Source organism: Netta rufina, assembly GCF_964035555.1.
Source record: "Netta rufina genome assembly, chromosome: 25".
Lineage (NCBI taxonomy): Eukaryota > Metazoa > Chordata > Aves > Anseriformes > Anatidae > Netta > Netta rufina.
The window spans coordinates 2,391,083-2,409,078 of NC_140149.1; the positions used below are offsets into that span (position 1 = coordinate 2,391,083).

The following is a 17,996-nucleotide window of genomic DNA, read 5'->3' on the forward strand; positions in this document are numbered from 1 at the left end:
AGAGCCTCCTGGAAAAAATTGCTTTTCTCACGGCTGTCTTTCTTTAAAGAGGAGAGAGCCTTAAAGAGGAGGGGGTGAGCACAGAGGGGAGGTTTGGATGCTTGCTAGAGATAGGAGCTATCACCGAGTAGAGACCTGTGAAATCAGGCAAAATCAAGCTTTTTGATTTTTTTCTACATACATCGGTATTCCCCCTATTTCCCCTATTATTTCAGGAAGCCCTGCTGGATGCCAGAGGTGACATCGTGTGTCTGGATCATGCAGGACAGCAGAGATGAGTGTCCCACTCCAGGAGCAGGGGGCAGCAGGTGGGCAGAGGTGGGAGCAGGTTGGTTTTATTTTTGTCATCCTGCACCTACACCTTGTAAGGGACATCCAAAGCATTACAGACATAGGGAAGGAAAAAGGAGAATGAGGATGCAGGAGGAGAAGTGAGCTGGGAAAACCCCAGGTGGCTCTGCAAGAAGAGGTGCAGCACCTGGGGTGCCTCGGGGTGGCTGAGATGTGCCAGGCAGGATGGCATGGCCCTGCAGGGTGGAAGCAAAGCTCTCTGCGTGCAATGCTGCTCTGCTTGAGGATGTCCCAAGCACAGATCCTCTCTGCTCGTGAGGCAGAAAAAGAGCTGTTCTCATCCCCATTTTGCAGCATGGGAAACCCAAGCAGAGCATCCTACCTGTCCCAGTCACTGTTACCCACGCCAGGCTGAATCCAGTTAAATTCATTGTCTTCCTGGACCAAGGATGGGACTGGTTCTAGGTGTCAAAGACCTCCATGTGCTCAAGTTTCTTGCGTCTCTCTCCCTCAATGACCCTATCTAGACAAAGCTAGATTTTGTCCAAGCCTTTCTTTCCTGGAAAGCCGCCTAACAACACGCTTTGACTCATCTTCAGTCCCTGGAGAGGATCCTCCTTCCTGCCCATGTGGTGGGGAGTTGGGAGAGCACAGTCTGAACTTTTGGGTGAGAGCCCAGGCCGCCGATCTGCCAACCTTTCAGCCGAAGACAAGTGAACTGCTCACAACGCCAGCTTTCCCTGGCTACAACCTTTCCACTCTATCTTTGGCGTGGAGCTCTCGGCCCATCTATTTTAAACTATTTCTTTTATGAACTGGAACATCCAGGGGATACGTGAGGTTTTCTGCTCGCCTTTTCTTTCTAGCTTCTCACACTTGGCATTGCAACGATGATGAAAAAGTAATGAAAGAAAATAACTTGTTGGTGCTTGCTGGTGCTCAAGAAGAAGAGAGGAAGGTGGGAAGGAGCACTCAGACTGCTGACCAGCTCACACCAGAACAGGGTGGGCTGTGGGTTAGGTCTGGGGGAGGTGGGATTTACCTTAAAGTGGCCTCTAGGCAAAAACCAAGGTAGGAGCTGAATTTCAGGTATTTGCATCTCACTGCCAGTAGCTGTTCTGTGAGGTCGAAAGGCATCTTCCATCTCCATTCCTTCATTACCAGGCGCTCCCTTTAGGACATCTCTATCCAGTCCATTTCCTTTAAATCCAGGCAAACATCAAAGGGTGAAAAGCAGCCAGATGCAGCCTGAAACATCTGATTCAGTGTGAGCCCAAGTTGTTATCTCAGGCAGGCAGCTCTGCAGAACCCCAAAGAGCCCCAGCATCCGTACTGCTGCTGGGATGCCCACACTGTCCTGCTCCTAAGGACATCAAGGAGTGCCCTGCCTGCTCCTCCCAGCCCAATGCTCCTTGTCCTGGCTGGTTTCTGTAATCTGCCCCTCCGTGTTGGCAGGAGACACAACAGAGATGTTCCCCCCGACCACCCTGGTTAAAGGGATGTGTCTTACAGATAGCAGCACCCCGAGCAGACACCACAACTGCTCAGGGGTTTTGTCCATGTCTTCTCTAGTCACAGGGACTGGGGAAATCATGCCATGTCCTTGAGATAAGGGAAAAAAAAAATAATGCCTCCCCTCTTGTCTGGAGCGCACTGAGATGTGCCAGCCGCCTCTAAAAGATGAGCCCTAAGAGCTATAGGCAGTGTGTACTCCATACAGTCAACAGCTTTCCAGCTCATTGAAGGCAGAAAAATGAAGGCAGCTTCATTTTGGCTGCACCTTGGCTTGCAGACAAAGCTCTGACTGTGGGTAGGTGATTTCCTGGTGATCAGAGGATGAGCAAGGGCAGGGCAGGCTGTGAGACAGCAGCAGGCTGAGCTGCATCACTTAACTTCGACCCCAAAAACTCTGGTACAGTGCTAACGTCATGGGCAGAGCTGAAAGCCAGAGTCTCAGGGGATGGAGTGGGTCCCGGCTCAGGCAGATCCAAAACACTCACATTTTCTGCCTGCTTTCCCCATCAGGAGCAGTCAGATGTTATCCAGGCAGGAGATAAAGCCCTGCCAGTTTGGTTTGACTCATCCTCTCTTGCTGGAGAAGATCTGCCCGATGCAGCAGTGATTAACCCTGGCTTGATGGCCATGGAGCTGCGGTACCTGGAGCCAAGGTGCTCTCATGGTGCACATGGGGATATTTTTGCTCCCCTTTCCATCTGCTCCTCACTGGTATCCCTATGGGGCAGATACCCCTGAGCTCCTGGCTCCACGTGCCAGGTCTGTGCTGGGTTTTTTCCCCAGCGCTGGGCACCAGCCCCTGCTGGAGATGGCGAACCCTCTGCTGCCCTCCCGTCGCGTGTGAAGGGAAGGAGAATTTACTGTCCTTAAACACGAGGCCACAAAGAGCAAACAGAGCAGAGGCGGAGACAAGAGGAAACACGCCAGCATCCCCGTCCCACGCAGGATCCAGGCACGGCTTCAGAAATCAGCTTTGCTCCTGAGATGTCCCCGGGAGCAGTGGGCTCAGCCCAGAGCAGGATGGTGCTGTGAGGGGCACTGCCAGGACCACGTGCTACCAGGGATGCTGCTCCTGTCCCCTGCCCTGCAGGGATAAACTCATCCCATCGGATGGAGCAGTGCTTCAGGAAGGAAGGCTCCCTCCTGGCACCTGGAGATGCCCCAGATCATGTCCAGGCCTTTTCCCCTTCCACCTCCACCCACTGTGCTGCCAGTTTTATCTCCGTGGCCCTCTCAACATCCCCGGACACGTTGCATGTTGGCCAGCAGACAAAATCCCTGATTCACCAAGCACAGCCTGCGGATTTTTGGGTCACAAGTTCAGCTACACAACGAAGCACAGCCCGGTGACAAACCACTGCATGGGGAAGGGCTGACACCGAGATGAGGCTGTGGGCTCTGCGTCTCAAGCAGCAGCCTTGGTTTATGTTCCAGATATACACACATTTTCAGGCTGTGCTTACAGCCTTTGCTGGAGCTTGAAATCACATCAAAACCAGAGCATTTGCAAAAGGGCCTTAATTCAGCATTAAACCAGGCTGCTGGAACATCGTGTGGGCTGCGAGGATGTGTGTGACTTGGGTGCCCAATGGCAGCTCTGGAGAGCTACTGAGATGTCTGTGCTTCTCTGGGCACAAAACCAGCTTTAATGGGAACGAGAGAGGGAGACTCTCCTGGGCACCTCCCCGTGCAACTCATCCCAATGTAAGCGTGCCCATTGCCATCAGGAAATCTGGTCCTTGGCCACAATCACTGAGGCCTCTTCAGCTCTCTCCTTTTAGCTCTCCTGCTCTAAAAATCCCAAACGTGATGAGATCTTTCTAGCATCAGCAGCCCCAGCATCCTTCCCACCCCCAAGTCATGGTGTGTTTGGTGGGCATGAGGAAACCCCTCTCTTCTCTTACTGTCCTTACAGTGCACCTTGGGGTCTCAGGGGAGCAGACAACTTTGTTCCCAACTCTCACCGAGTGGGTGAGCTCTTCCTTTGGGGGCCCTGGGGGTGTGGGGAGGCAGAGCTCATCCTGACAAGTGGGAATTGCCCCTTTGCCCCCTGGTTGAAGCCCTGGGAAGGGGCTGGGGCAGGGCAGTGAGGGATGGGCCATGCCCAAAGCTGCTCCCCTGGAGCTCCCTGGTCTGCAGAAACAAACCGTGGGATTGTGCCGGGCTGGAGGGCGCATGGAGGGACACAGCCCCGGGCACAGTGCGGGGCTCGGTCTGAAAATCAGATTAATGGAGCCAAACCCCCTACAGTGACCAGCACAGCCTCCGTCCTGCCAAACACAGCCTGTCCCGAGCAGAGCATCCCCCAATTCTCCCCCCAGCCCTCCTCCTCTCCACTCCCCAACTTTGTTTGCCCTTCCCCGGGGGAATTTGGGGGGGGGGGGGTGGTCTCATCCTCCCCCTCCTCCTCGGAGCCGAACCTGCGGCAGCATCCCGCGGGCTGCAGGGACAGGAGCGGGGCTGGCAGCGCCGGCTTCGCTTTTTAATTTTTTATTTATTTTTTTCTCCCCTCCCCTTCTCTGCTCTCCCGGCCCCGCTCCGCTTCTCCCGGCCCCGGAGTGGCTGCGGCGGGGCCAAGCCGCGCCCCGCTCCCCCCGGGAGCAAAGCCGTGTATAAAAGCCCTGCGCCCCACAAGGCAGGTAGCGGCGGGGCAGGCGGCTCGCACTCCGCTCCCTCCGGCCTCCGCCGAATTTTGGGAAGAGGAGGAGGAGGAGAAGGAGGGAGGAAGAAAGAAGACAGAAGAAGAGGGGGGCTCCTGCTTTCTCGCCCCCCCCATGTGAGCCGGGACGATGCTGCCGCTGCTGCTGCCGCTGCTGCTGGGTGCCCGTGCGCTGGGCGCGCCCCAGGGGGACACGGCGGTGGTCACCCCGCTGCGCCTCGACCCCGACATCAACGGGAGGCCCCACTTCGGGCGAGGCGGCTCCGCCGAGGCCGTGGTCTTCCAGCTGTCGGCTTTCGGGGAGGATTTCTACCTGCACCTCGCCCCCGACGCCCGCTTCATCGCCCCCGCCTTCGCCGCGCAATACCTGGGCACCGCGCCCGGGGCCGCACGCCCCCGCCCCGGCCTCCGCCACTGCTTCTACTCGGGAGATGTCAACGGAGACCGCGAGTCCTTCGCCGCCCTCAGCCTCTGCGGGGGGCTCCGGGGGGCTTTCGGCTACCGGGGAGCCGAGTACACCATCAGCCCCCTGCCCGGGGGGGCGGCCGGCGGAGCCCACCGCCTGCAGCGCCGCGGTGCCGGCCTCCCCCTCGGGGCCTCCGCCTCGCGGTGTGCCGTGGGCTCCGGCCTCACCCCTGGGGTGCTGCAGGCGTTGGCCAAGTACCGGGGGAGGGCCGGGGGGGCGCCGGGGGGGAGAGCCAAGCGGTTCGCTTCCGTGCCCCGTTACGTGGAGACCTTGGTGGTGGCCGACGAGTCCATGGTGAAGTTCCACGGGGACGACCTCCAGCACTACCTGCTGACCCTCATGGCCACGGCCGCCCGCCTCTACAAGCACCCCAGCATCCGCAACCCCATCCAGATCTCCGTCGTCAAGTTCCTCCTCATCGGGCAGGACGACAAGGGGCCCAAAGTCACCGGCAACGCCGCCCTCACCCTCCGCAACTTCTGCGCCTGGCAGAAGAAGTGGAACAAAGTCAGCGACAAGCACCCCGAGTACTGGGACACCGCCATCCTCTTCACCAAGCAGGTGGGTGCGGGTCCCCAGGGAGGGGGGGACGACCCGGCAGGGCTGCCCCCCCTCTCCCCCGGGAGCCCTGCACCCTGCTGCCCCTCACCTCCCACCTCCTCTGCATCCCCTGCACCGTGCGTGTCCACCCCCAGCCCCACAGCCCTTTCCCAAAGAGCCCTCCACCCTCGCTGCCCAGCTTGGATGGCAAAGGGGGGCGGCGGGGAGGGAAGCAGAGGTGTGGAGCCTGCTTGAGCCAGCCTGGTTTTGGCTGTCATCCTGCAGAAATCCCCGCCGAGGGGCAAGTGAGGCCAGGAGGTGTGCAACGGCAGGTTGTCCCCATGCACAGAAACCTGCTGGTCCCTCCCCGAGGAGGGGACCCCCCCCCCCAGCCTTGGCACAAAGCAGCCACCACCCCGAAATGCAGGGTCTGAGCCCAGAAGAGGAGGAGGAGGGCAGCCAGCCCCAGTTCCCCCTGGCTGAGAAGCGCTCGCGCGTTGCAGCTTGCGGTGGCACCTGCCAAGAAAAAACCTCTCCCTGCTTCCTCTGAGTCATGCGCGAGGTCCTCTTGAGGACCCGCAGCTCTCCTCCGTGCTCTGGCTGCTCCGTGTGGACCCAGCTCAGGGCTAAGGAAAGCACTGGAGAAACAGGCAGTGCCTGCAGCCCCGGGGAGCTGAGGGTCTGGCTGCATCCCTGCTTCTTGCTAGAGGTGTCACTGTGCTGGATCAGCCCCCAGGCTGCTAGTGGGAGGGAAGAAGGATGCGCCCAGGTCAAAGGGGATGGTCCCTTTTTTCCCCAGGGCAGGTTGTGGCAGCAAAGACAACTTGCGTTTTCTCCTTCCCTTCTCCCTGCCCAGCTGTCTGGATGAGGGACGTGTTGGGAACTCCCCTCAGCAGCAGTGAGGCCGTCCCCAAACTGCTTTCCAGGTCAAGCACTCGAGGGTGGGAAGGATGCTGCTGCCAGCTCAGCTTGGCCGCCACTCGCATGCGCTCAGTGCAGGCAGAAGTGATGCTGTGTGGATGTGAGGGACCTCAATGCCCCCATCTCCCTGTCCCCCCGCCCTGGCAGGGTCTGTGTCCTCTGGCAGGGTTAAATCCTGCTGGAGCAGCTCCTGTCTGTGCTGGGTGGCTGCAAAGGGGAGGAGGAAACCTGCTGACACCCCTGCGGGCAGGAGCCAGCTCCATCTCTGGTGGAAACCCGGTGAGGTCGCCAGAGCTGCACGTGGGACAAAGTTGGGCCCGTGGATCTGCAAGCCACGCCGTCCTGCAGCTCACAGCATGGCTGGGCTGCATTTTTTACACATTGCTAAACCGTCCATTCCTGAAATCCCAAGGCAAGCTCAGTGCAAAGGCACACGATCAAGGAGACATCTGCCTTCCTTGAATGCATCCATCTGTGGTCCCCTGACACCTCAGAGCTTATCTCCCTGCCAAAAAGCTGTTACATAAGCCCCCAACTTAAATTTCACTTTGAGCCCAGTTGATCGGCAGTTTCCAGTTGTGTCAACAAGTTGCTGATGGATGGGGCTGGCCTCTCCTGCCCGGCTTTGCTCCCTGATGCCGGTCGTGCTGGACGGAGGATTCGCCTTTGGGGAGCTCGCTCCTGCCCAGCTGGATGGTGTGGATGTGCCAGCAAGCATGGCCACGGGGTCTTCACCTTCCTTCTCGAGCCGGTGATCGCCGGAGGGGCCCACAGAGCATCATCCATCCTCCAGCTGCCCTCCTGCCTCTTGGGAACAGCATCATGCATTGTGAGGAAAGGCTCAACTAAAATTTTCACCCGTTCTGAACCTTGACGTCTGCCGGCCGTAACAGCAAAGGTTTGCTGAACACCTTTGGCCTCCCATCAAACCGAAGGGATGTTGCTCCAGAGGACATCTCGCTGTAGCACAGCATCACGAGGGAGTTTGGAAATCCATGCTCTGAAGCTCAAGGCCGGGGAGCTCAGATTTTTGGGATTGCTTTGGACACGTGCGGGGTAAACCTCAACAGCCAGGAGAATGCTTGTGGGCTGACCTAGCCTCTGAGTATGCGAATTAATATAAAAGCCACAAGGATCCCACTCAGCTGACCTGCAGAAATTTGCAAGGCAATGAAGAAAAGCCTTTGGAAAGTGTCCACAGATGGAGCTAAGGCTGTCAAGGGAGCCCTGGCGGTGCAGCTCACTCTGCCTGCAGCCCCTTGGCACGGTGCTAGGGCGAGGGCAGCACAGGGAGCACCCAGCTGGCGGGGATGGGACGATCGTGGCTGTTGCCCTGTGAGTTGTGTGTCCGTGCCTGCTTCTGGTTTAATTTCTGGCTGGCTGTGCTCTGAGGATGGGTGAGGTGTTGGTGCCTGTTAGCCAGGTTCCTCGCTCAGTCGCAGCTTGAGGCTCTCCAGGCTGTCTCCGAAACGGAGAGAGCCCAAATGTCTGATGTCCATGCATGACAGAATGACAGCACAACACCATCACGGGCTTTGTGGAGAGCGATGGTGGTGAGCGTACCGTGTAAAGAGAGCACTGGCCCTTTGCATGCTGCTTTCCCACCTTAATCCCCTTTCATTTCCCTCCCCTTCCCTCCATAGTTTCAGTCTCTCTCCCTGTGCTGGGCATCACCCTATGAACTCCTTCCCAGCCTCTCCTCCTGTTCCTCCAGCTCCTCTTGGCACTGCCAGTTACATTACCTCATGTGCTGCCCTTCCTCAACAGGCTGCACCCCGGCAAGGCTGCAGGAGGTGTTTTTGGGGGCTCAGGACCCCCTCATTAGAGCCTGGAGCTGCTGCCCATGGGGGCTGGGGCTGGGGTCTGAGCCCAGGCCACAGGGGTGATGGAAAACCCCATTAAGAGCTGCTCGTTAGTGCAGCCCCGCAGCCAGCAGGCGAGGTTGGGAGCAAGAAGTGGGTCAGTGTGTCAGTGCAGGTGCTGGGCCAGGAGCCAAAAGCTCTCCGCGCCAGCAAGGAAATGGGAACTCTTAAAAGAACAACGAGCAGAGAGGGTGGCTGCCTGTTCCCTGCATCCCCAGGACACCCCCAAACCCACCACTGCCCCCCAAACCTTGCACCACTGCCTCCCTCTAACCTCCAGGTGTAGCTCAGTGTGGTGATGGCTCGTTTTTGTGGTGTTTTGGGGCAGCCGGGCTTGCTGGCCTCATTTGGTCACCTTGTTCTTGCTGGGGGTGTGGGGATGCCCCATGCTAGCTCCTGCCATGGGATGTTGTGTACAGGACAGGGCCTGGGATGCAATGGGATCCCAGCTGCTGATTAAACCTGCTGCAAACTGGAGTTGAAACTGGTTATAAGATGGGGTTTTCGTGCTTTGCATCCCCCTGGAGCTCAGCCTGGTGAGGCACTGGCCCCCAAACCGACCTGTGGTGCTGCAGGAGCAAGGGCATCACACCGCGTGCACCCCACACCTCTCCTGAGGGCAGGGTCCTGTCTGTGCCTGGTAGCCCTGCACCTCCTGCTAAAGCCACCTCGGCCCTGGCTGGGGCTCTCTGAAGCTGTCGGGTCTGTTATTTACCGGTAGCTCAACCTGCCTGCAAGGGAATGCCTTTGGTTTGGAAACCTCGCTGGAAATGTTGGCAGGGCCACTCGTGCGAGATTTGTAGCAACCCAGGCACTTCGGCTGGCCAGGAGCAGAGCATGAATCACTCTTATTTATAGCATGGGAGCGCCCGGCGAGTCCCTTACGTTTCCTTTTCTTGTGGAAAGCTGCTGCAGCTCCCTGCCCCGTGCATGGCTGCCCTTGCAGCTCTGGGCTCTGTGGGATGGGGATGATGCTCCAGCCCTGCAATAAAACCCTTTGGGGAAGCTGCAGGGAGCTTGTCACCCGGCCACACTCCCGCGGGTTGTGATGCTCAAAGGTGGGGATTGCAAATTGGGAAGAAAATGCCCAGCCAGGAGAAGCACGGTGTGGCTGAGAGCAGGATTTGGCCGAGCCCAGGATGGGCAGTGCTGCCAGTGGTGCTGGCGTGATGTCCCTTGGAGAGGAGCGGAGGGGTGGGGGCATCCGAGGACAAGCTGCTGGGCCTCTCCAAATGGCAGCTTTGGATTTGTGCTGGCACCTTTGGGTGCTGGAGATGGGCAGGTGTGCTGGTATGTGTGTCAGGAAGGTCGGGATCCCCCTGCTGTGACAAGTTTCTCCACGAGCAGGTGCCAGGCTCTGGAGAGGAGAGCTGACTCCAGCAGCTCTGCAGCCACCCTGCTGCCCTGTCCAAGCACCTTCCTGTCCCCTGTCCTGGTGGCATCTACCTGGGGTCCCCGAATTTGGGCTGGCTTCAGCTGGACTTGGTTCCTCCTGGAGAGACAGCTGCAAAATGTCTTGGGGACACAGCATTTTCCTTTGCTGCGGTGACCTCTGGGCCTGCTCCAGGAGCTTCTTGTTCGTAGGAAGGAGCAGAGAAATGTGCCAGCTCTGAGTCAAGACCAAGTCTTTCCACTGACCGACCTGGGTCGGGGCCTTGAGCTTGCTGAAGGACGGAGCCGGGCTGGCTGCTCTGTGCCAAAACTGGCTCCACCTTGGCTGGAAGGGCCGCTGGTGTGGGAATTGCTGTCACTGAAGGCATGGGAGGATGCTAGGTATAAAAAAAGCATCCCCCAGGGCTGCATCGTCCCATCCCCTGGGGCTGACATCTTCCCAGCAGCCAGGGGTCAGATCCTGCTGGAGTGCAGGGGAATTGGTGGGGACAGGGCCGTGTGCCAGCCCCTGGCTAACCCCTTTCCTCCGTGCCCCACAGGACCTGTGTGGTGCCACCACCTGCGACACGCTGGGCATGGCCGACGTGGGCACCATGTGCGACCCCAAGCGCAGCTGCTCCGTCATCGAGGACGACGGGCTGCCCTCGGCTTTCACCACCGCCCACGAGCTGGGTAAGGCACGGTTTTGGGAGCTCTCAAATCATGGAGGGGGAAACTGAGGCACAGGCACCACACCATCGTGGTGCAGCGCATGGCAAGCCCTGCATTTCTGGAGGAAAAAACCACGTGTGGTCTTGGTGCTGTGCTCACATGAGAGGTGCTCCCTGGCCTCATGGATTCTGCATCACCAAATCCCATCCTCCAGCCCAGCTCTGAAGTCAGGAGGGGTGGAGGGACAGCGGCAAGGTTCAGAATAGCTCCGGTCCAGCCTCCGGAAGGCCAGACAATGACAGGCATCCGGAGCAGGGAAACTCCACCTCGGGCTGAGTGGGAAAGAGTGGCTGAGAAAGTGAAAGGCTTTGCTGTTGTGGTTGCTTGGTTTCCAGGATCTGGGAATCCTGAAATAACAGTCTGGGGGGTGCTGAGGGCACACCTACATCCGGAGACACGAGCTCTGCTGCCTCCTTTTCTCTGAAATTGCCTTTGTCCTTCTTGCAACTGATGGCCGTACGGGAAGGAGAGGGGAAGTGTGCTGGCTCGGGGATGCTGCTGTCAGGATGATGTGTGCCTGTCCCCGCATCCACATGCAGCCTTAGCCAGGCTGTATGCAATCCCCACCCATCCCCAGATATCTCCTTCTCCTCTTGGGCTGTCCATAGCCTTTTGCCATCCTCACAAGGGTTCTTCCTGCTCTGTGCCTCAGTTTCCCCCATTGCAAACAGCAGAGAGTTCCCTCTGCTGTGTGCCGAGCGGGGTTCCTCACGTTGCCCCCTTTCCATCTCCCAGGCCACGTCTTCAACATGCCCCATGACAACGTCAAGGCCTGCGAGGAGGTCTTCGGCCGGCTGAAGACCAACCACATGATGTCCCCCACCCTCATCCAGATCGACCGCGCCAACCCCTGGTCAGCCTGCAGTGCTGCCATCATCACCGACTTCCTTGACAGCGGCCACGGTGAGCCCTCCTGCTGCGCCCTCGCCCTCCTGCCCTCGTCCCCATCCTGTCCTGGTCCCTGCTGTGGGGAGCAGGATCTGTCCCAGGGCTGGTGGTGCAGGGTGGCTGTGATGGGGACAGGCTCCTGGGCTGGGCAGCGGCTGTTCTCCAAACAAAGCGAGAAGGAAGCGGGGAGTTTGGCAGCGTTTCCTCATCAGCCGGGTGTCCCCAGCAGTGACATCTGCTCTGCCAGCAAGGCTCTACCCAGCGTCACCAAGAGATGGAGTCACTTTTTTTTTCCTTCTGCCTTTGTTGTTGCTGGATTTCGTATCCTCAATGAGCGGGCTGAGACGTGGCTGAGCCCACGAGGCTCCTCATGAGGACCCGATCGATCTTCCCCTCCATGCTCCTGCAGGAGACTGCTTGCTGGACCAGCCCTCCAAACCCATCCCGCTGCCCGAGGATCTGCCGGGGACAAGCTACAGCCTGAACCAGCAGTGCGAGCTGGCCTTCGGCGTGGGCTCCAAGCCCTGCCCGTACATGCAGTACTGCTCCAAGCTCTGGTGCACGGGCAAGGCGCGCGGGCAGATCGTCTGCCAGACCCGCCACTTCCCCTGGGCCGACGGCACTGGCTGCGGTGAGGGACGCTTCTGCCTCAAGGGCGCCTGTGTTGAGAGGCACAACATCAGCAAGTACAGGGTGAGTGCCTGAAAGCGCCCCGCAGGATCATCCTTGGATGCTTTGGCATGGGTGCTGGCTGGGCGGTCCCCATTGGGGACCCTACACGGGGACAGTGATGCGTAAAGAAGCAGAGGGAGAGCAGGGATGCATGGTGCAAGTTGTCACCAGCTCTTTTTCAAGGCTGGATTGTGGCTGTGCTCGTCTCTCCAGCCCTATGGAAGTTTAGGGACCTGCAAAGCTGCAGGTCTCCCTTGTAGATGCAGCTAGCGATGGGATGGCTTTGAGCCCCGAGAGCTCCTGCTTGGGATGGAGCCAGCAGGGAAGGGGACGGCGGGTCTCACCGTGCCGTGTCCCACCAGGTGGATGGCGGCTGGGCCAAGTGGGCGCCCTACGGGCAGTGCTCACGGACGTGTGGTGGTGGCGTGCAGCTGGCCAAGCGCGAGTGCACCAACCCAGTGCCTGCCAACGGGGGCTCCTACTGCGAGGGCGTCCGCGTCAAGTACCGCTCCTGCAACCTGGACCCCTGCTCCTCTGCAGGTAAGGGAATGAGAGGAAAATCCCTCTGAAATACGTGGCCTGAGCTCGGCTTGCTCGTGACTGTCGTCATTAATGCATGTTCCTGCAGTGAGCGGAGAGGGAAACCCAGCTTCTTGCATGTGTTGGTGCCCCTGAAATGAGCTGGGCAAGCTCATCACAGCTGTGAATCCTCTGCTCGACTCCTTCTGTGAATCCTCTGCTCAACCCCTCCTGGGTGCAGAGGTGTTGCTCACATCTCCGGAGCAGCCGAATTTCAGCAACGCTGAGCCTTGAGCGTGCCAAAACCCCAAACTCGCCGCAGCTCTCTGGGTGGGGTGGGAGGAGAGCCAGTCTCCAAATGTCAAATTCTTTGTCTGTTTCAAAGCGCTTAGAAACATGGTGGGAACATATCCCCAGATACGCCCCCTGAAAATGTCAGAGGTGACCTTGATATTTGCACTCCCCCAGTGTCCCTGGGTCACTGTGCTGTGTGGGGAACTGAATGTCCTGGGCTCACTGTGCTGATGCTGCCGGTGCCAACCCTGGGCACCACGGGGTTTGCGTGGCCCCCACGGCACGCACCACCAGTAAAACCCACACCGAGGGACTGGTCTGTGCCCCCGCCCGATGCACTCCCCATTTCTTCCAGTGCCAGGGAAGAGTTTCCGCGAGGAGCAGTGTGAGGCTTTCAATGGCTACAGCCACAGCACCAACCGCCTGACCGCCTCCGTCTCCTGGGTCCCCAAGTACTCTGGCGTCTCGCCCCGGGACAAGTGCAAGCTCATCTGCCGGGCGAACGGCACGGGCTACTTCTACGTGCTGGCACCCAAGGTTGGTGAGGGCTGGGGGGCATGAGCGAATTTTCCGTGTCTGGTGGGCAGCTGGGCTTGTGTGAGATTATAAAGGAGGGGATCCAGCAGGCTGGGATGAATCTGCGTCTATGCATCAGCTTATTTATTTCATTTGGTCCACAGAGGGTCTTCCTCTGGGGTTATAAGGCTGTCTATAGGGTAGGCTCATAGTTCTGATGAGGCTGGAGCAGTGGATGAGTCCAGAGGAGGGATACAAAGGGTTACAAAGATGCTCAGAAGCCTGGAACACCTTTCCTATGAAGACAGGCTGAGAGAGCTGGGGATGTTCAACCTGGAGAAGAGAAGGCTCTGGGGAGACCTCACTGTGGCCTTTCAGTACTTAAAAGGGTCTTCTAAAAAGGATGGAGAAGGGCTCTTTACTCTGGTAGATAATGATAGGACAAGCGGGGATGGTCTTAAACTAAAAGAGGATAGATTTAGACTAGATATTAAGAGGAAATTATTCACTGTAAGGGTGGTGAGGCATTGGACCAGGTTACCAAAAGAAGGTGTGGATGCCCCATGCCTGGAGGTGTTTGAGGCCAGGCTGGATGGGGCCTTGGGCAGCCGGATCTGGTGGGTGGTGTCCCTGCCTATGGCAGGGGGCTGGAGTTAGATGGTTTTTTAAGGTCTCTTCCAACCTGAACCATTCAATAATTATTGCATTGGGAAGGGATTCACCTGCTGGGCTGGGCAGGCCAGTGCTGGCTGTCTTCCCAACACAGCCCCTTACATTCACACCAATGCAAAGAAAATGTTGTAGATGTGGCAGAAAGGGGAATTGATGCTGTATGGCTCTGATCAGACCCAGTAGAGCCCCGTTGCAAAGCAGAGCATGAACAAAGAGCAACACAGTGCCTGCCAGCACCTCCTCGGGTCTGGCTGGACGGGGGCTGGATGCAGTGGGGTGGTGCGGGGTGATGTGGGGCCGCAGCAGCTTGTCTCACCTCCACAGGTCGTGGACGGCACCCCTTGCTCTCCGGATTCCACCTCGGTCTGCGTCCAGGGCAAATGCATCAAAGCAGGCTGCGACGGGAAGCTGGGCTCTAAGAAGAAATTCGACAAATGCAGCGTGTGTGGGGGAGACAACAAGAGCTGCAAGAAGGTCTCGGGCTTGTTCACCAAACCCATGTAAGTGCTGGGTGGCTGCACGTGCCTCCCTCTCTCCCAGCTCTACTTTTTGGGGTGGACACGGGAAGGCTATGGGGATGGAGAGCAGCAAACCCCAGGTGCCAGTGAATGTCCCTGTGTGGAGAGCTGAGCTGTGAGGACACATTTAATGTGCTAATGGCTTCTGCTGGCGGAGCCACCTCTGGTTCCTTCGTGCTGTTGAGCTGGAGGAGCTGAAACCTCTTTCCATATCTGGGTGACCTCAGCCTAGATAAAACTCGGCATGGGGAAAGAGATCTCTATGGGGTGGAGGAGATAATCTCAGGGGTGGGAAGATCTTGGGGCTGAGGCCAAGTGGCAGGGGTTGGGAATAAAGGACACCCAGCAGGAGACACCCCTCCAGCCCTCAGCCTGACGCCCCCCTGCCCTCTCCTCCTTTCCAGGCACGGCTACAATTTCGTGGTGGTGATCCCCGCGGGCGCCTCCAACATCGACATCAGGCAGCGGGGCTACAAGGGGCTGATCAGCGACGACAACTACCTGGCGCTGAAGAATGGGCAGGGCAAGTACCTGCTGAACGGCCACTTCATCGTCTCAGCCGTGGAGAGGGACCTGATGGTGAAGGGCAGCGTGCTGCGCTACAGCGGCACCGGCACCGCCGTCGAGAGCCTCCAGGCCTTCAAACCCATCCAGGAGCCCCTGACTTTGGAGGTGCTCTCCGTGGGGAAGATGACCCCTCCCCGGGTGCGCTACTCCTTCTACCTCCCCAAGGAGAGCAAGGAGGACAAGTCCTCCTACAAGAAGGAGGGCAAGACCCCACCGGACCTCAACAACAGCGTCCTCAGCCTGTCCAACCGCTTGGACGGGGGCAGGCCGACCTACAAGCGGCCCTCCTACAAGTGGGCGGCGGGCGGCTGGGAGGCTTGCTCCGTCACCTGTGGCAGTGGGCTGCAGAAGCGAGCGGTGGCTTGCCGCGACTCCTACGGCCACCCGGCCTCCGAGTGCGAGGCCGCACAGAGGCCGGCCGAGGTTCGGTCCTGTGGGGAGCCCTGCCCGGTGTGGGAAGCGGGACCTTGGGCTCCCTGCTCCAAGAGCTGTGGTCGAGGCTTCAAGAGGAGGATGCTGAAGTGCACAACCCCGGCCGGGCGCCTCCTGCCCCGGGAGAGCTGCAGTTTTCGGAGGAAGCCGCAGGAGCTGGACTTCTGCACCTTGAGGCCATGCTGAGCGGTGCCGGCGAGGACGGGCATGGTGTCTCTCGGGCTGGCGGGCGAGCAGCAGCCAGAAGCTGGGAGAGGGGGAGATGTCCATAGCACATATCAAACGGGGGAAAAAGAAAAAAGGGGAAAAAAAAAAAAACCAAATGAACAAACAACAGGACCTGGGTGCAGGGAAGGGCGTGCACCCAGGCCAGAGGGCTTTCACCGAGCAGGTCGCTTGGAGCCGGAGCAGGAACCAACATCTACCTCGACGCCTCCGCACCACACAGGGACCCACGGCGGAGGCTGGGAGCCGGAGGACAGACAGATGCCACTGCCCAGGAAGGACCCGAGGACGCGTGGGACCATCCCCTCATTGCACATCCGACACCTGCCCCGTCTTCCCAGGGCCAAGCCTACCTCCCCCCTTCCCTGTCTCCCCCAGCACTCGTGCTACGTGGGACCAAATGGATTTACTGACACAGTGATGGCAAATTGTTCTGTCCAACCACCGGCGTGATGGGGTGCTGGTCTCCGAGGGGCTGTCAACTTTGGGGCACGCTGGCAATGACTTTGCAACATGGGCATACCACTGCTGTGGTCTGGGGAGCTCCAGGAGCATCCCCACGCCAGGCTGGGAGGCGGTGGCTTCATTTTCATTTTCTCCTCGTGTTTATGACCTGACCAGTGTAGATTTTATGGTGCTTAACTCCGTGTTGTTTTTTAACCTCCTCCTCCCTCTGGTTGTAAACCTTGTGCAGAGGGGGTGGCGTTGCTTCCAGCAATCCCTCTCCTGAGGCTGAGGTTTTCCTACGGTGCTTTGGGGAGGCTGAGACCGGCTCTCGGCTAACCGGGTGCCCAGAGCACGGCCGGGTGCTCATTTACCCCCCGGTACAGGGCAAGGAGTAAAGTGCCCACCTGGAGCTCTTCAGGGCTAAAAGGGATCACTGTGGAAGTGAGATTTGAGCTGTAACTCCAGAAAGCAACTGTACTGTAGTGTCAGGGCGCAGTGCCATGGGGCTGGAAGCATCTCTGCACATCGCTGGTGCTCGACTCCGCTCTGGAGATGGTGCTCGCTGCCGGGCAGGACTGGCACACCGTGCCCAGGCATCCTGCCCCTTCCCTCCGAGCCTCGGCTGGGTTATTCTGCTCTGCATTAACCCCCAGAGATATTCTGAGCTGCAGGAGAGGAAGATGAATTTGGGTCCTGGGTTTTCCTGAACCTCTTGCAGAGCATCTGTGACCAGCTTCACCCCCCCAGGGTTTTGTGCGAGGGTTTGTTCTGTGCCTCTGAGGGTTACGTAGTGCTCGGAGGCTGCCTTACCTCACACACCGCCCTCTTCACAACAACCCTGTGGCACATCTCCCCCCCCCCAGCTTCCTGCTCAGAGCAAACCATCAGGGATCATTTTTATGTTTTGCTTTTCCACTGACGAAGGAAAAAACTTGTAGGGAGTTAGCTCTGGCTGACAGCAACCCGGAGCCTCTCGGCGGAGCTCTGCTGTTTTTGGGATCAGCAGGAGGGGAGCACAGGGACGAGCCACAGATTTGGGGAAGGTAGAAGATGCTTACCTTGCATCTTCTTCAAGCCTACCTTGTGCTCTGTCCCTTGCAGATATAATGTGGAAGCTCCTCGTGCTCCAAAAGGCATCCAGCAGCTGTGGGTAGGGTGAGGAAGGTCACAAGAGACGGGACCGTGGCAGCGCAAACATTTTCTTGCTGAGACCTTTCCCATCAGCTTAGCACATTTCTCGTGATAATGTTTGTGGACCCACCCTCCCTGGATTTATGTAATGCCTTTTTGAACACAATAGTATTTCTGGTCTCCACAGTGCTTGATAGAGCCAGGAGCAGATGTTGTGGTTGCTTTGCACAGCAGGGACGGGATTTAATGTTCTAGGAAATCCCTTCCAGGTCTACATTCCCATGAACGTATCATCCATTTTCGGACAATTTTCCTGCATAGCCGAGCCTGCAGCGCTTTTGTCTGGGGACAGAGCTCCGAGGAGCTGCCCTTTTGTGTCTTGCCATCAAACAGATGGCTTCCAAGCCACCAAGAAGTCGTCGTCCTTGTCCAAAGAGGGAAGGACGGGGCGGGAGGGGTTTCTTGTGTGTGGTTCTTTTGCCAAGTGTGCAGCAAAAGGACGGAGATGCCTATTGTACTGGCTGCTTTGTGTATACCATGTATACTAAACATCGATCTCTGCTGTTTGTGCATCAATAGCAAACCTGAAATAAAAACGTATTTAAAGATCCACCTGGTTCCTCGGGGGACGTGCTTGTGCCCATGCCATTTGGGCAGTGTTTGCAGGGCATTTCTTGTCTTATGGCAGTCCCAGCTCATTAACTGAAGGAAGAATTTTGGAGGCCTGGCAGTTTTGTTCTGAATATTATGACAATTTT

The 17,996-nt window shown here is 58.2% G+C and overlaps 1 protein-coding gene across 1 annotated transcript; it reads left to right on the plus strand.

Annotated features, from left to right (window-relative positions):
* The first annotated feature begins 4,485 nt into the window (after positions 1-4,485).
* Positions 4,486-17,667, plus strand: ADAMTS15 (ADAM metallopeptidase with thrombospondin type 1 motif 15). The gene is made up of 8 exons (XM_084301483.1): positions 4,486-5,492; positions 10,186-10,318; positions 11,093-11,260; positions 11,655-11,938; positions 12,280-12,457; positions 13,086-13,267; positions 14,243-14,418; positions 14,841-17,667. The coding sequence occupies exons 1-8, from the start codon at positions 4,596-4,598 to the stop codon at positions 15,619-15,621; spliced, it is 2,799 nt and encodes a 932-aa protein (XP_084157609.1). The 5' UTR covers positions 4,486-4,595; the 3' UTR covers positions 15,622-17,667.
* The last annotated feature ends 329 nt before the right edge of the window (positions 17,668-17,996 follow it).

Coding starts and splice junctions, on each gene's coding strand:
- ADAMTS15 (XM_084301483.1), top strand. CDS start 4,596: ATGCTGCCGCTGCTGCTGCCGCTGCTGCTGGGTGCCCGTGCGCTGGGC. Junction 10,319..11,092: donor CACCACCGCCCACGAGCTGG/GTAAGGCACGGT, acceptor TCCATCTCCCAG/GCCACGTCTTCAACATGCCC. Junction 12,458..13,085: donor GGACCCCTGCTCCTCTGCAG/GTAAGGGAATGA, acceptor CATTTCTTCCAG/TGCCAGGGAAGAGTTTCCGC.